This window comes from Myxine glutinosa, chromosome 6, assembly GCF_964187855.1.
Source record: "Myxine glutinosa chromosome 6, kmMyxGlut1.1, whole genome shotgun sequence".
NCBI lineage: Eukaryota > Metazoa > Chordata > Myxini > Myxiniformes > Myxinidae > Myxine > Myxine glutinosa.
The window spans coordinates 176326010-176342172 of record NC_136266.1 but is presented as its reverse complement, the minus strand read 5'-3'; the positions used below and the strand labels follow the sequence as shown (position 1 = coordinate 176342172).

At 40.8% G+C, this 16163-nt stretch overlaps 1 protein-coding gene across 6 annotated transcripts in view; it reads left to right on the top strand.

Annotated features, from left to right (window-relative positions):
* The window catches only part of LOC137428973 (KAT8 regulatory NSL complex subunit 1), a 241691-nt gene that overhangs the window by 131922 nt on the left and 93606 nt on the right, over positions 1–16163 (top strand). For all 6 annotated transcript variants that reach the window (XM_078780889.1, XM_068118907.2, XM_068118909.2 and 3 more), the window contains one exon: positions 10832–10984. In XM_078780889.1, the coding sequence (XP_078637015.1) occupies positions 10832–10984 (153 nt within the window). The remainder of the gene's footprint in view (positions 1–10831; positions 10985–16163) is intronic.

The following is a 16163-nucleotide window of genomic DNA, read 5'->3' as shown; positions in this document are numbered from 1 at the left end:
GCCCACTCCTCCATGCAGAATTCTTTCAGCTGTGCGATGCTCGAGGGGTTTCTTGCATGCACAGATGGTTTCAAATCCCCCCACAACATCTCGATGGGATTTCGACCCGGGCTTTGACTTGGCCATTCCAGAACCCTCCATTTCTTTCTTTTCAGCCATTCCTTGGTGGATTTGCTGGTATGTTTAGGGTCATTGTCATGTTGCAAGGTCCACCTTCGGTTGAGCTTCAACTTTCCGACACATGGCCTCACTTTATCCTCAAGCACCCTCTGGTACAATGAATAATTCATAGTGGATTCTATGATGGTGAGCTGCCCAGGCCCTGATGCAGCAAAGGTGCCCCAAACCATAATATTTCCACCACCATGCTTTACAGTTGGTATCAGGTTCTTGTGGACAAATGCTGTCTTTGGTTTTTGCCAAACATGTCTTCTGGTACTGTGGCCAAATAGCTCTACCTTTGACTCATCTGTCCAGAGCACATTGTTCCAGAAGTGCTGGTCTTAGCCTTGGTGTTCATTGGCAAACTTTAGTCTTGCCCTGATGTTCTGTCTGGACAGCAAAGGTTTCCTCCTGGCACACCTCCCATGCAAGTCAAATTTGTGCAGCCTCTTTATAATGGTAGTCTCGTGCACTTTGACATCAACAGTCGCAAGAGCTACCTGTAGGTCCCGTGATGACATTCTGTGGTTCTTAGAGACTTCTTTCAGCATCTTGTGGTCTGCTCTCGGGCTCATCTTGCTGGGGCGGCCTGACCTGAACAAGTTGGCAGTTGTTTGGAATCTTCTCCACTTGTAGATGATCTTCCGGACAGTCGAATGATTGATTTCAAATTGTTTGGAGATCTTTTTAAATCCCGTCCCAGACTCGTAGGCATCTATAACCTTCTTTCTGAAGGCCTCAGAGAGCTCTTTTGATCTAGGCAGCATGGTGACGCCGCACACTTAAACAACAAAGAGCAAACCAAACAAAATGTCTGAGGTTTAAATAAGACAGGTTCCTCCAAGATCCTCTCTAACGATGTTCAAATCATTTGCACCTGAGCTGGTGCACCTGATTCTAATTTTAGGTATTTGAAGTCGTGATAAATGTAGGGGTGTACTTACTTTTTCCACATGCGAAATTTGCATTTATGTTTATTTAAATTATACAATTGACTACAAAATGTAAAGTTTCATGATATTTGATATATTATATCACCTTTATCTATCAATATTGTTGAAATGAAGATCAAATAGCTATATGTTGAAATATGTGAAAAAGTCAAAACTTTACATGGGGTGTACTTACTTTTTCACGTGACTGTACAATGCAGTTTAATAGGTACTGAACTAAATAAAATGTACAGTGTATCAATAATATTGAAATCAGGAGCCGGAGTCGTCTATCGTTGAAGAATCATCGGTGGTTGAAGACGAAGTTGATGGTGGCGGTGATGGTGACGAGTTTGGTCTTGGAGACACGGAACGGGCAGAGGTGGTGGCGGAGGCGTTGGAGGTGGAGGCGATAGGATCTTTTTTTTTATAAAGAAATCGTTGAGTTGGCTGAACTGTTTGCTTCCTTTTTTCATCGTAAATTTCCCTGTAACACGCTGGGGTCTGCTGAAGTTGTCGATCGAATTTGGACAAGCGATCAACATTGGTGTCCATGCTCTCGAACCCCTCATAGTCCTTTGTTGAAAACAGCAAACCCCTCAGCCATTCCCTTTACGGTGAACATTTTATCGTCATCAAGCTAAGAGGCACACATTTTTGCAGCTGGTCTTCCATCCACGTCATCAGCATCTTCTCCATTTCTGCAATAGGTCCTTTTCTCTTCTTGGTGATGATAGTAGTGCCCATGGGCGCCGCTTCCCACAGATTCTCGGATGCGAGTCTTGTCTTTGATGATGGTAGACACCGTTGAGTGGGAGAAGCCAAGGTCACGTGAGATGGCAGGAACGCTTTTACCGTTCTCATGCTGCATAATCATTTTGAGCTTAACTTCAAGATTGATCGCCTTCCTCTTCTTCTTATCGGCACCAGCCATGGGTAGACGTCTCTTGCGAGACATGATGCTTGCAGTAGGGTATAAACAGCAAAGAACGAGTAGGGCAGTAGTAGTAGAGTAATCGTTGGTTTGGCTGAGTTACGGAGCGTAAGGGATGTTGCCAGTGTGAAACACAGAGCTACTAACTGAGACGCTGCCTCGTGTGGGAGAAGCTGCCTGGAGAGCGATGACGTCATAGCGTCTCTCGCCACCATGCTTTCTCACTCGCTTCTTCTTCTTTCCTTTTAGTTTTTTTTTAAAATGTATTTTAATTTTTTTCCCGCCCGTCGTTTCTGTCGTCGTACGTCCGGGTCGTCGTAAGTCGCGTAAGTCGTAGGTCGGGAACTATCTGTACTCAGTTTTCACTCTGGTTGTTTGTTACTTGCAAAATCTAAGATTTTTCAAGTGTATTGGTCGGTTGTGTTTGTGGTTCTGTCTGTCTGTTTGTCTCTGTCTGTTTGTTTGTCTGTCTGTCACCGGCCTACAGGTCACAATTTTCAACCGATCTTCACGAAACTTCACCATGATGGTAGAGTTGGTCAAAAGCAAGAAGGCTATTGTTTTTGGGGTCAATAAGTCAAAAGGTCAACATATGCCAAAGGTCACCAACTTTGCTAAATTTCTAAAATCCTCAATTTTCATCCGATTGACTTGAAATTTGAAGAGGACTTGCATATCTGGTCACTGAATTCAACCACCAAGTATTCTTGAGGTCAACATAGGCCAAAAGGTCAACATAGGCCAAATTTCTAAAATCCTCAATTTTCATCCAATTGACTTGAAATTTGAAGAGGACTTGCATATCTGGTCACTGAATTCAACCACAAATTATATTTTAGGTGAACATAGGCCAAAAGATCAATATCGGCCAAAAGGTAAACATCGGCCAAATTTCTAAAATCCACAATTTTCATCCAATTGACTTGAAATTTGAAGAGGACTTGCATATCTGGTCACTGAATTCAACCACCAAGTATATTTGAGGTCAACATAGGCCAAAAGGTCAACATGGGCCACATTTCTAAAATCCTCAATTTTCATCTGATTGACTTAATTTGAAGAGGACTTGCATATCTGGTCACTGAATTCAACCACCAAGTATACTTGAGGTCAACATAGGCCAAAAGGTCAACATAGGCCGAATTTATAAAATCCTCAATTTTCATCCAATTGACTTGAAAATTGAACAGCATTTGCACATTGTCACTAAATAGGGAAACTAACTATTTATGAGGTCAAAAGGTCAAAGATCAACTCAAGGTCAACCTTCCAAAATAATCATTTTTCATCTGAAAAATCGTCACTTTTCATCCTGTTGACCCGAGCTTTGATCAAGATTGTAAATTTTAATCTTCATGAAATGGACAATTTGCTGTATCAATGGAAAACTTTTTGGGGAGAGGGCGGATTTTGCAAGTATCGTGCTCTGCACGACGTTTTCTTTGTCTGTTTGTTTGTTTGTCACCGGCCTACAGGTCACAATTTTCAACCGATCTTCACGAAACTCCACCAAATGGTGTAGTTGGTCAAAAGCAAGAAGTCTATTGTTTTTGGGGTCAAAAGGTCAACAAACATAGGCCAAAGGTCACCAACATTGCTAAAATTCTAAAATCCTCAATTTTCATCCGATTGACTTGAAATTTGAAGAGGACTTGCATATCTGGTCACTGAATTCAACCACCAGGTATTTTTGAGGTCAACATAGGCCAAAAGGTCAACATAGGCCACATTTCTAAAATCCTCAATTTTCACCCGATTGACTTGAAATTTGAAGAGGACTTGCATATCTGGTCACTGAATTCACCCACCAAGTATTTTTGAGGTCAACATAGGCCAAAAGGTAAACATAGGCCAAAATCTCAACATAGGCCAAATTTCTAAAATCCTCAATTTTCATCCAATTGACTTGAAATTTGAAGAGGATTTGCATATCTGGTCACTGAATTCAACCACAAATTATATTTGAGGTCAACATCGGCCAAAAGGTCAACATAGGCCAAATTTCTAAAATCCTCAATTTTCATCGAATTGACTTGAAAATTGAACATAATTTGAACATCGAGTCACTAAATAGGGAAACAAACTATTTTTGAGGTCAAAAGATCAAAGGTCAACTCAAGGTACACCTTCCAAAATCATCATTTTTCATCTGAAAAATCGTCACTTTTCTTCCTGTTGACCTGAGCTTTGATCAAGATTGTCAATTTTAATCTTGATGAAATGGACAATTTGCTGTATCAATGGAATTTTTTTTCTTTGGGGGTGGGAGCGGATTTTGCAAGTATCGTGCTACGCATGACGTCTTCTTGTTTGTTTTTTTTGTTTGTTTATCTCTTTGTTTGTTTGTCCGGGCGATATCTCAGCCATCCTTTGAGCTAGAAAGCTAAAATTTCGGCACAATAGTGAGCAAGTACTTTGTCAAAAACTGTATTTTTTGCTTTTTGATTAATCAATTAATTGATGAGTTATTTAATTATTAGCGATTAATTAAGTACTTATACATTTACTTTCTCTTCTGACCATTATCTCAGGCACCTTTTGAGTTAGGAAGCTGATATTTGGACATGCCAATGACCAAGTGATTTGGCTGCAAAGGCTATTTTTGTCCCCTGTCGGAGCGAAAGGGGGACTATGGTTTTCCCTTCCGTCCGTGTGTGTGTCCGTCCGTCCGTCCGTGCGGGCATGCGTGCGTGCGTCAGTGAAAGACCGAATTCTAATTTGGTGTGTGGGTGCATCCCACGTCAAAATCCAAGATGGCCGCCGCCATGTATGTCTGAGCCTTGTGAGCGGAATATCTTGAAAAATAAGCGAAGTACCAACTTCTAATCTGGTGTGTGGGTGTATCTAGGCATAAGAAAGAACGCTATTGAAAATTGGGTCGCCACGTCAAAATCCAAGATGGCCACCTTGCGTCTTCCACTTTGTCAACTCGCATCACTTCACCGACGGGGGACCTAGGCTTGTTGATTAGATCAGCTTGTTGATTCATTGATTTATCAATCGATTAATTATTTGATTAATGACAATTTTTTTTTGTTATTTTTTGTTACAGATTTGGATGAAATGGTGTTGGTTTGTGTGTTCTATTAGCGAATTGATTAATTATTTTATTTTTTTATTATTATTATTTATTCTATTTTCATTATTAATTATATATTTATTTTCTTTGTCATCTGGGCAATATCTCAGGCACCTTTTGAGCTAGGAAGCTGATATTTGTACATGAAAATGACCAAGTGATTTGGCTGTAAAAGGTATTTTTTATTAATTAATTAATCGATTAATTATTTAATTATTCAATGAATGACTTAATTAATTAATTTTTTTAAGTTACAGATTCGGATGAAATGGTGGTGGTTTATGTATTCTATTAGCCAATTGATTAACTATTTAATTTTTTTATGATTATTATTTATTTATTTTCATTATTAATCACTTATTTATTTTCTTTCTCATCTGGGCAATTTCTCAGGCACCTTTTGAGCTCGGAAGCTAATATTTGGACATGACAGTGACCAGGTGATGTGGCAATAACGATATTTTGGATTTATTGATTAATCATTTAATAATTTTAATCGATTAATTATTTATTGATTAATCAATTAATTATTTCATTTTTTATTAATGACTTATTTAATTAAATTTCTAAAAGATACATCTTCGGATGAAGCACTAGTGGTTTAGTTATGCTATTAGCCAATTGATTAAGAAAATATTTTATGATAACCTTTTATTGATTTTAATTATGCAATTAATCAATCAATTATTGTACACCTCTCCCTCCCAACGTAGTCTCTATGAGCTGCACTGCGGTATTTGTCGGGCGCCGGAGGCGCCGCGGCAATGCCACGCTGTAGGATATTTAATTATTTGGTATGGGGGCAGTGTACTTTGAATGTATCTGTACTTGTTTTTTTTTGTTGTTGTTATATCATCAAGGCTCATGGAAGAGCAAGAACACAGAACAGAAAATGACATTCACGGGATCAACAGAGGTTGACACCAAAAGTAGAATCCATACCCCAAAATATCTCGACTGGTGTCCCTGACCAGTAATAAAATATTATCACCCAAAATATCTCTACTGGTGTCCCTGACCAGTAATAAAATATTATCAAATAGATCAGCTTACAATAAGCCTATACGATACAATCTACAATCATTACGTGTGCACAAAACTCAACAAAACACCGAGGATTATACATGAAGTTATGGATTACGTCCGACTAAATATTTGCAATAAGGGCTGGGAAACAGGAACGGATCGGTATCAGATTCTAAACATCAACCGGTCAAAATGCTAGGCAGGATGTCTTCTTTCCTTCCCTCCATCCCTTCCTTCCTTCCGTGGAAGTGCTGCTTCATCGGGATGAAGATTGCCACGGGCGGTGCATCGGCACAGAATGCTGGCTTGATTGTTCGATGCCTCGAAAAATTAACAACTCGGGTTATGTAATGAAGCCAAAACATTCCTCATGCTTATGTAAAAAAAAAAAAACACATTTAGAGCCCATTTTTCCCCGCAGAGCAAGGGTTGGCCTTTTTCGGGCACTGTGGTCTCCTTTTTGAAGCAATGTTTTACGGCCGGATGCCCTTCCTGCTGCCAACCCTGTTAGTCGCCTCTTGCGACATATGGGCAATTACCAGTGAAGTGGTACTCAATTTGCCGACCTCGGAAGGATAACAGGCTGAGTCAACCCCCCTGGCGTTAATTCAGCGATCGACCAGGATTCGGACCTGGGATCCCAGGATCTCAAGCCAGCAGCCTAACTGCTAAGCCAACACCAGGCTATTCCTCATGCTTATGTGCATAAATAATACATCGTTGTGTGGAGGTTAGGATTTCACCCCTGGCTTTGTTTGTCTGTCTGTGAGCAGAATATGTCAAACTTTGTGGACAGGTTGGGTAGGTGACAAAAACAAGCTGATTCAATTTTGGTTCAAGTCTGGATGCATATCCAGCCTATCAGTGCGATACAAATTATTAAGCCTGGTGGACGTATGTGCTCTAGTAAGTGTCGTTCCAGTTAATTTTGTGTAAAGGTGTACCTGATGAAAGCAGTTTGATAACTGGCAAGAATCATCCAAGAAAGAAATGTGATTACATAATGGGAACTAGATGGTATTCATAGAATACTTGCCCCATGTGCATTCAGCTTGGTGCGAGCCAACTCTTCTGTTTTTGGAAGTTTTTTTTCTTTCTTTGATCCAATATGGCTGCCAGGCCACGTGAGCAATGACATCATAAATATTTATTCTCTAATATAATTTTTGCATAGATCTCGCTCAATTAAGTTCAACTGATCAGACGATGCGTTGTCCCTGTTGAATTATATCATCCTGAAGGCAACAATGCTGTCATTTCTAACAACACGCGTTTTTCCCACGTTTCCCCACGCGGTTTTTTTTTTTTTTTTTTTTTTTTTTTTTTTTTTAACAATGAGCCACGTTTCAATTTTTTCCATGGGGTGGTTTTGGAGATATGGAGGTGCAACATTTTTCGGTTTTTCCAAGATGGTGCCTTCAGCACCTGACCCATGATGTCATTATTATCATTAAAATATTCTACAGGGGGAGGCGCTCCTCTCGTAAAAATTTTGTATCCAATATATTAACAGTTGCAGAGAAAAAAAAAATTCATACTGATCGGATGAAGCGTTATACTTGTTGAATTATGATGTCATCGGTGCCTTCATTATGACGTCATCATTAACATATGTTATTCCACATGAGGAGTACTTGACAATGAGCCACGTTTCAATTTTTTCCAAGGAGCGGTTTCAGAGATATAGAGGTGCGAAGTTTTTCCAAGATGGCGCCACTACCATGTGATGTGACGTCCTAATTATCATTAAAATATTCTACAGGACGAGGTGCTCCTTTGCAAGGATGGCTCCTTTTTTATGGTAAAATTTCGTGTCAATCTGACCAAATGTTGCTGTGAAAATGAATTTTTAAAATGCAGACGTGCGTACGCCACACGTATGCACGTGCATACGCAACCTCCAACGCGCAAATTACATGTACGCAAACCAATGTACGTGCAAATTTACATAATCTCTGCTCACCTTCACTCTTTCATTCCTCTTTACTCCCACCTCTGGAAGTGGGAGTGGACTCCCACGACCCTCTGGACTCCCACTCCCACCTTTACGCCCACCTCCACTTCCTCACTCTCTTCAATGCCACTCCTCCCTCCAGGTCTTTAACACCGCTGTTCACCACCAGCGTCATCTTCCCCCATCCAAAACTTTGATCTTTTCTACCCCCGTTAATTCACCCCAGATCCACTTCTTTGAAATACCAACTTCTTTCCTGGAAGTCCGAGCAGTGTCCATGTGGTTTTTACCTACCCCCCTCACCCCCTTCCCATGCCCTCTCCCTCCCACAGATCTCCCGATGTCCCTGTTCTCCGCTGTTGTATTTGTGTTCCCTCTTTCTCCCCATCTTGTCTCCTGCTCCCTTTATTGTGTTTTGTGTGTCGGTTTGTTTTTTTGTGATTTATGTTATCTCTTACACGAGCCTCAATCTTGTATACAAAACCAAGAAATTATTTGACATGTCGGTCAAACCACTCGACGTTTTCTGTCAAGAGAAATGAATATTGTGATGAAAAGAAGCAGTTTTGTGTTTTTGAATGTGAATACGAGATTATAACCTACTCGACATAGGATATTTATGAATTTCATAATTAAGTCGAACCATAAAAAAAAAACTGTTTATCAGCACATTTATATTTAAAAATTCCTTTTTGATATGATGTAAAATCATGGAATTTCAGTAAGTTAAGTGATATATTTAAAGGATTGGGTTGGCATTCCAGATATAATTAGTACAATTGCTCATGCCGGGGCGTACAGGTGTGAGTATTGTGAACTATGTCTGTGTGTGTCTGTCTGCAGAATATCCAGACAATGGCAGTTGGAATCACAAAATTTGGCAGAGCTTCATATTTTGATTGTGAATGTCTTGGAGAAGTTTAACTTTGAGCTCACAAGGAAAAATATATAATGAAAACGTGTACAGTCCGACGATGTAATATTTGCCCACTCCGCATCCTCACTGCAATCTCAGTTAGCGCCATCTGGGATTGCAATGGGTTGTCGCATAAGCAGTGAGGTTCTTGGGTTCGAGTCAGAACTTTTTCAAACTAGCCTCACACAGGAATTTATTGCTGAATTATTGATTTGATTATCAAGTTTTCATCTTTTCTTGTTAATCTGTTCACATTTTGGCCGATTGGAGTCGAAGTATAAAACCTAATCCTATTTTTTAGGCCAAAAGGAACAAACAAGAAGCACATTGATATTTAAAAAGAAAAGTACCGCAATGGCACATGAAAACTACTTAAATCAGAATATGTCCAAACAACCATGAAAATACCAAATCTAAGTATTCCCATTAGTTCACTGTTGATGCTGACATCCATCTTTACCAGGAGGGGAGTATAGGTTTGCTCTGTGTCTGTCTGCCCCACCTGTGGTTTTCCACAATTTTTTTTCCCATACCTGTTAACATATTCAACTGAAACTTGGTGCATGGCTTTATCTATCTATAATTCCAGTAATCTCTGTCTGTACGTTTGTACGTTTGTACGTTTGTACGTTTGTCTGTGACCGCTGTTTCTCGACAACCACGGGTCCGATATACTTTTAACTTGCCAGGTATATTGCTGGGGACCCGAGGATGTGCCTTTTCAAGGTTTCATATTAATCGGACAATTACTTACCGAGCTATGTCCAAAAAACGATTCAACCAATCAGAGAGCAGCCGTTCGCCGTTCGCTTTGGCGTTGCGAATGGACCAAACCATTGCATGTAAATAGAGGGGGGGGGGTTCTGTGGTCGTTGCGAATGGACCAAACCATTCATGTAAATAGAGGGGGGGGGGTTCTGTGGTCGTTACTGCCACGTGATTTCAAAGTTTTTTTTTGTTGTTGTTGTTTGCACTCGTGTTTTTTTGCACCCACGTACGGGCACGCCCTAGGATGTTTACACACACACACCCCTACACAAATTTTTTTTTTTTTTTTTTTTTTGGGAAGGAACGGGCACCCACGTACGGGCACGTCCTAGCTTATATATAGTACGGGCATGCCCTAGTTAACTCAACTAGATTATGATTATGATTACATATTAATTATTACATATTTACGATTGATTACATATTATTATTATGATTACATTACATAATATGTATTTTATTACATATTATTATTACATTTACATATTATTATGATTACATATTTATTATGATTAGTTACAGACCAAGTTCGAGTTTTGGGGAGTTTCACCAATTTTTCATGGAGTTATATTGAACCTAGAAAATATCACATTACACATCGTTCAGTTTTCCAGACGTTTCCCCCTTATCCTTCAATATGTTGAACTGAAACTTGGTAGGAGACGTGTATTACAAGGCAATTCTCCCTCATGTTCTGTTCAGCCCAGTCAAATCAAAAGTACTGTCAACTTTTCTCAATGTTTGCCATGCCGGATGACGTTGCAGCAGAGCTTCCGCCACAAATTTTCAAATAAAATATTCTGCAAATTAAATTTTATTTGGTGAGGGGCAGTTTAAACCCAGTATTATTAAATATATTCAAAAGAAAATGAATTATCATGTCGGAGAAAGATTGCATGGGTTGAAGGGAGTCCTGTGTGGAACAGAGCTATTGCAATAGAGATGCACATGAACGATACTTACGGCCTCTGACGTAACATACCATCATCAGGTGTTCTGGAAGGCTGAGTTGGAGGGATTTTGTAACATCAACATTCTACCTTGTGAATTTTGTATACAGGGTGCTGTTCAGCTGCAGATTCCACAGAGTCCCGATGAGCTTCTGAAACATCAGCACTTGTCGGCTCACCTTGGAAGTGTGGAAAAGGGCTTCAGGCCTCCAAAAAGCACACCTTGCAGCCCTTCACTTCTGCTCAGTAATGTCAACAAGCAAGTGAGTAGGCCAACTTTTGAGTTTCATGGTATCGTGTGATAATTATCTTCTGGCATTGTGTGCTATACCTTATGTACAATGAAGTCCTATTAAATCGAACAAATTGGCTGCCCTGGTTTTTCCTATATCTCGAGCATTCAGGCTATCGTGACATTTAAACTAAAATTAGAATTTACCAGGCTCCCACCAATACAGTGCCGTACAGCACTGTGAGTCCAAAACTTACGAACGCCAGATTTATGAACCAACCCCCATAAGGTATTTTTTTATTATGAGCCTTTCCCCCATGCAGCGGGTGACGGGGTTTGCACTCACCTGTGTGTATATGTCCGGGCCGTAACTTTTTTAACCATTGAAGCTTTTATCAAATTTTCAACAAAGCTTTATTAAGTTATTTCTCCAAAATAACAACTTCATAGAGGGGCCAGGTTTCCATACCAGACTGGCATGAACCAAATTTGGTACAATGCATCAGGACAGCAAGGTCTCATGGGGTTGTGCTTCCTCATTCGTATGCACCCTCCATGAAGAGGTAAAAGGGGGGATTCCTCTAATATTGGCATTTTATTCCAAAATTTTCTCAGAAACCACCAGATAGATCCAGACCAAACTCACCACAAGGCATTGGGACCATGCCCTAACCTCAAGTTGTTCTAGCCATGGTTGTTTTTTCTTATGTAAAGGGAGCCATGGGCTCCCTCCCCAAATCAATTTTCACTAACATGTTTTCCTCACAAACTATATGACCAATGTGGACTAAATTTGGTACCATACATCAGACCATTAAGGTCTCATGGAATTGTGTTCCCCATCCTGATCTGCCCCCTGTAAGAGGCTAAAAAGAGAGGTTTCGTCTCAAATTCAGGTAAGTTGTTTGAAAAAAATCTTCTCAGAAACCATGTGTACATAACCGTCAATCCCCTACAGGGCTTTTTACTTTATATGGGAGGATGCTGTTCAACCTGTTCCACTACATCGTATCCTTTTATGTGACTTCACTAATGTAAATGTAATCGCTCGTTTCTTCAATTACGGAATGAGCAATTTGAATTCCTTGTATAGACAAACTGCGTTTGAAGACCTGAGATGAGAATATGGACACACATTAATAATTTGGTCAAAAGGTTAAAGGTCAATATCTCGTACTATTGTCAATTTTCATCCAATTGACCTGAAGTTAAAAACAAAATTGCATATTGGGTCACTGAATTGATTCACCAATCAAAAGCTAGAATCTGGTGTTTTTTTTTTTGTTTTTTTTTTGATCAACATGCCATGGTTGCATAAAATATCAATGCCAGTAACCCAATATGACCCAATTCATCGAGTGTAACCTGGTCTGTCAAGGTCAAAGATCGAGGTCACAAAATTGTCAAGTTCCATCTGATTGACTTGGAATTTGAGCAGGGTTTGCACATTGGTTCACTGAAGCCTATTGCTTTTGAAGTCAAAAAGTCAAGGTCACCTAAAATAGTTGATCCTTTTGTATTTTTACCTCTTCCACCAAAGATGTGCGGAAGTTGTTTTCACCCCTGTCTGTCTTCATCTGTGAACAGGATGTCTTAAAAAGTTGTGGAAGGATTCGGCTGAAATTTGGTGGAGAGGTTGGGTTGATAGAAGAGGTTGGTGTTGGTTGGTTGGGTTGAGGTTGGGTTGAGGTTGGTGGAGAGGTTGGGTTGGTTGCAGAAGATTTGTGGCATTGGACATCACCCCTTATAAAGGGAAGAAGAAGAGGAGGGGAAGAAGGCTGGGTGTGTGACCAGGACAAAATGATTAGATTTTACTGATGATCCGGAAACTACAATTTATTAAGTGAGTGATTCTTAACCATTGAGAGATGGGACCAAAAACTTTAGCATGATACCTCAAAGTTGTGGGTGAGTTGTGACAAACCTAGGTGGATGAGTTGTTTAGTTGTCAAGAACAGGCCGATTAGAATTTTGGTTCACGTACAGATCCAGATCCGGCCTATCGGTGTGATACATAACGTAAACTGTTCAGCCTGGCGGAGGTGTGCGCTCTACCAAGAGCGGTTCTGATCAGCTCACCTTGAACTTAGTTCCAGGGAGCTTACAGGATGGTGTGTCCCTCATCAGTCTGTCCGTAAACACTTACTACTTTTTCTCTGAAACTGCCGATGGGATTGTGACCAAACTTGGCAAAAATGATATTGGTATGTTGGAGCTCAAGTTTGTACATGGCATTAAAAAAAAAATCGGGGGTCCACCGGGGTCAGTGATTCCAGGTTTGACCTCCCCTAACCCCCTCCCCCAAAAATAGAATTACCCACATGATTTTGATGAAACTTGAGGGATGAAACTAGAAAATTTTGATGAAGGATGAAGTGGGACAAGTCGTTGTGGACCCAGATGGAATTAAAGGAAGATGGAAGAGATGTATGGAAATGCTGTTGAATGCAGAGAATGAATGGGACGGCAACATCGAGAGTAACCCAGTTTTAGGACCGGCAGAGAAGATAACTGAGAAGGAAGTTGAGGAAGCGTTAAAAGCAATGAAGAGTAGAAAAGCGGGAGGGCTGACGGGATTTGTGGGAGATATGTTGAAGGCAGCAGGAAGTTGGGGTGTGAAGAGAATGGCAGAGATCTGTAATCTGGTGGTGAAAGAAGGCCCGCATTCCAGTGGATTGGGAACTGAGTACCCTCGTCCTTCTATACAAGGGGAAAGGTGACCCTCTGGACTGTGGCTCGGATCGAGCGATAAAGTTATTGGAGCATGGAATGAAGGTATTGGAAAGAGTGATGGAGAGGAGGATAAGGAAGAAAGTGAAGATTGACGAAATGCAGTTTGGATTTATGCCAGGAAGAGGAGCGACAGACGCGCTTTTTATTGTGAGGCACTTGCCTCACAGAGGAAGTACATGGAGAAGAGGAAGAAGTTGTTTCTTGGGTTTGTTGATCTGGAGAAAGCATTCGATAGGGTTCCATGTGAAGTAGTGACATGGGCGTTGAGGAAGTTAGGAGTGGAGGAATGGTTGATTAGAGTAGTGATGGCAATGTACGAGATAGCGCGCACAGCTGTAAGGACGAAGGACGGGAACAGTGGTGAGTTTGAGGTGAAGGTGGGAGTGCATCAGGGGTCAGTACAAAGTCAACTATTATTTGTAGCTGTGATGGAGGTGCTGGCTCAGAATGTAAAGGAGGGTTTACCGTGGGAGTTGTTGTATGCAGATGATCTGGTGTTGATTGTGGAAAGTAGGGATGGACTGAAGGAGAAGACGAACAAGTGGAAGGAATGTATGGAGACAAAAGGTCTGAAGGTGAATATCGGAAAAACGAAGGTGATGGCAAGTGGTAAAGCATGTGGTGAGGTGGAAAGAACTGGGAAGTGGGCGCGTGCTCTGTGCAGGAAGGGTGTCGGAGTGAACTCCATTCAATGTACAATGTGCGCTGAGTGGGTTCATCAAAAATGTAGTGGTCTGAGAGGGTCATTAACCAGTGTGGCAGCTACCTTCAAGTGTAATGTGTGCACAGAGGGAGCTGCAGATGGAGGAAATGTTGAGTTGGATCTTGGAGACGTCGTGAAGCTGGAAGGTATGAAAACATTTTGCTACCTAGGAGACATGCTGAATGGAGAAGGTGGATCAGACTCGGCAACGGTTGCCCGAGTGAGATGTGCATGGAAGGAGTTTCGGGAACTGAGTGGCGTGCTGATGAGGAGGGGAGTGTCGTTGAAGTTGAAGGGAAAGGTGTATGCTGCAAGTGTGAGAACTCAGGTCCCACAAACTCATGCAAACACATTGTCATAACAATGCCACACTGATGGCCTCAGGAATGCAACCAAAAATGGCTGAATGGACCCACCCCCATGTATGTCCATGGCAGCACAACCATTTCGACATTTTATACCTGTTGATAGATCAGCCTCTCAGAGCATTACCAAAGAGTTCGGGTCCTGTACTACCAGGCGGCCATAACCTGCGACATGTTTATTTCCGGTACCCTTCAGAGAAGCAGAATTCATCAGATCCCACAGGGAGTCACGGACAAGAAAGATGCAAAATATCTGAGACTAGAAATGACAGAATATAAGAAAAGAACAAAGACTAGGATGAAAATAATAAAGAAGAAGAAGAAGAAGTAGAGGAAGGAGTAGAAGAAGAAGACAGACTGGTGCCATTGATGTCCTGAAAAAAGGAAACCCCTCCACTGGACTACTGAGAAGGTGGGGGTAACTAGGCCAGGTGGAAAAATAAACTTTTCCCTACCTCCAAAAAACTCATTCCTAAGTCAAGGACTCCATCTATATCCCTGGATTTATCCTAGGAATAAATTACTAAACCAACACTCCGAGTACAATTACCAGTTTTTAACTCATTCTGCCCAGCAGTTCAGGAGTGTGAAGAAGTTAAACAGACACTTATTAAATTATGTTCTGCTGGGTACCAGTGTAGCCAAGCTCAGCCACTGAAGCATCTCAGTGAGTACCATTGTTGGACCCCAAATCCTTTTCACAGAAGAAATGATAATTCTGTATACTCTCGTTTTACTTTTTTTTGTTCATACTGACCTTAGTGAAAAGCACATTGAGCTGACCTTGCAATAATGAGGTACAGAAATCCCCTAACCCTCACAAAGCGAGGCAATTTCCAGATAATCCTTTTGTTCCACAGGAAAGTTTTATTAACAATTGATAACTGATTAACAATTGATTTTTATCATTCACAGAGGCCTGTGCTTATTTTGCTTACTTGTCTATTTGCTAAAATTTCCCGAATGACCCTCAATTCTGTGCGTGAGGTATCTGCACTGCCCCCCGCACGACCCCACAGCCAAACCCATAAGATGTCATAGTTTTTGTCATTTTCTTTTGTTTATCTTTTCTCCTTTACTTTTTTCCTTTAATTTTTTTTTCTTTTGCAAAACTGGCTTAGACATGCACATTTTGAGGCAGGATAATTATCGTTCAGCAACATTTTCTGTCCTGGTCAGTAATTAATATGACTGCCCAGGCATGCACATGAAATCATAATAGAGTGGTGAATTTCAGGTACCACCAAAGATTTGCCCCGTCTGTTCATGTTCTCCCCGATTCAGCTCATGTTCTCCCCGATTCAGCTCGAGTTCATAATTGGTGTTTAGTAAAATGGACGAATGAAATTTGTTCATAGGTCTATATTGTATCAGCAGTTCTATCAAGGATTAGTTTCAAAAAGAGTTGA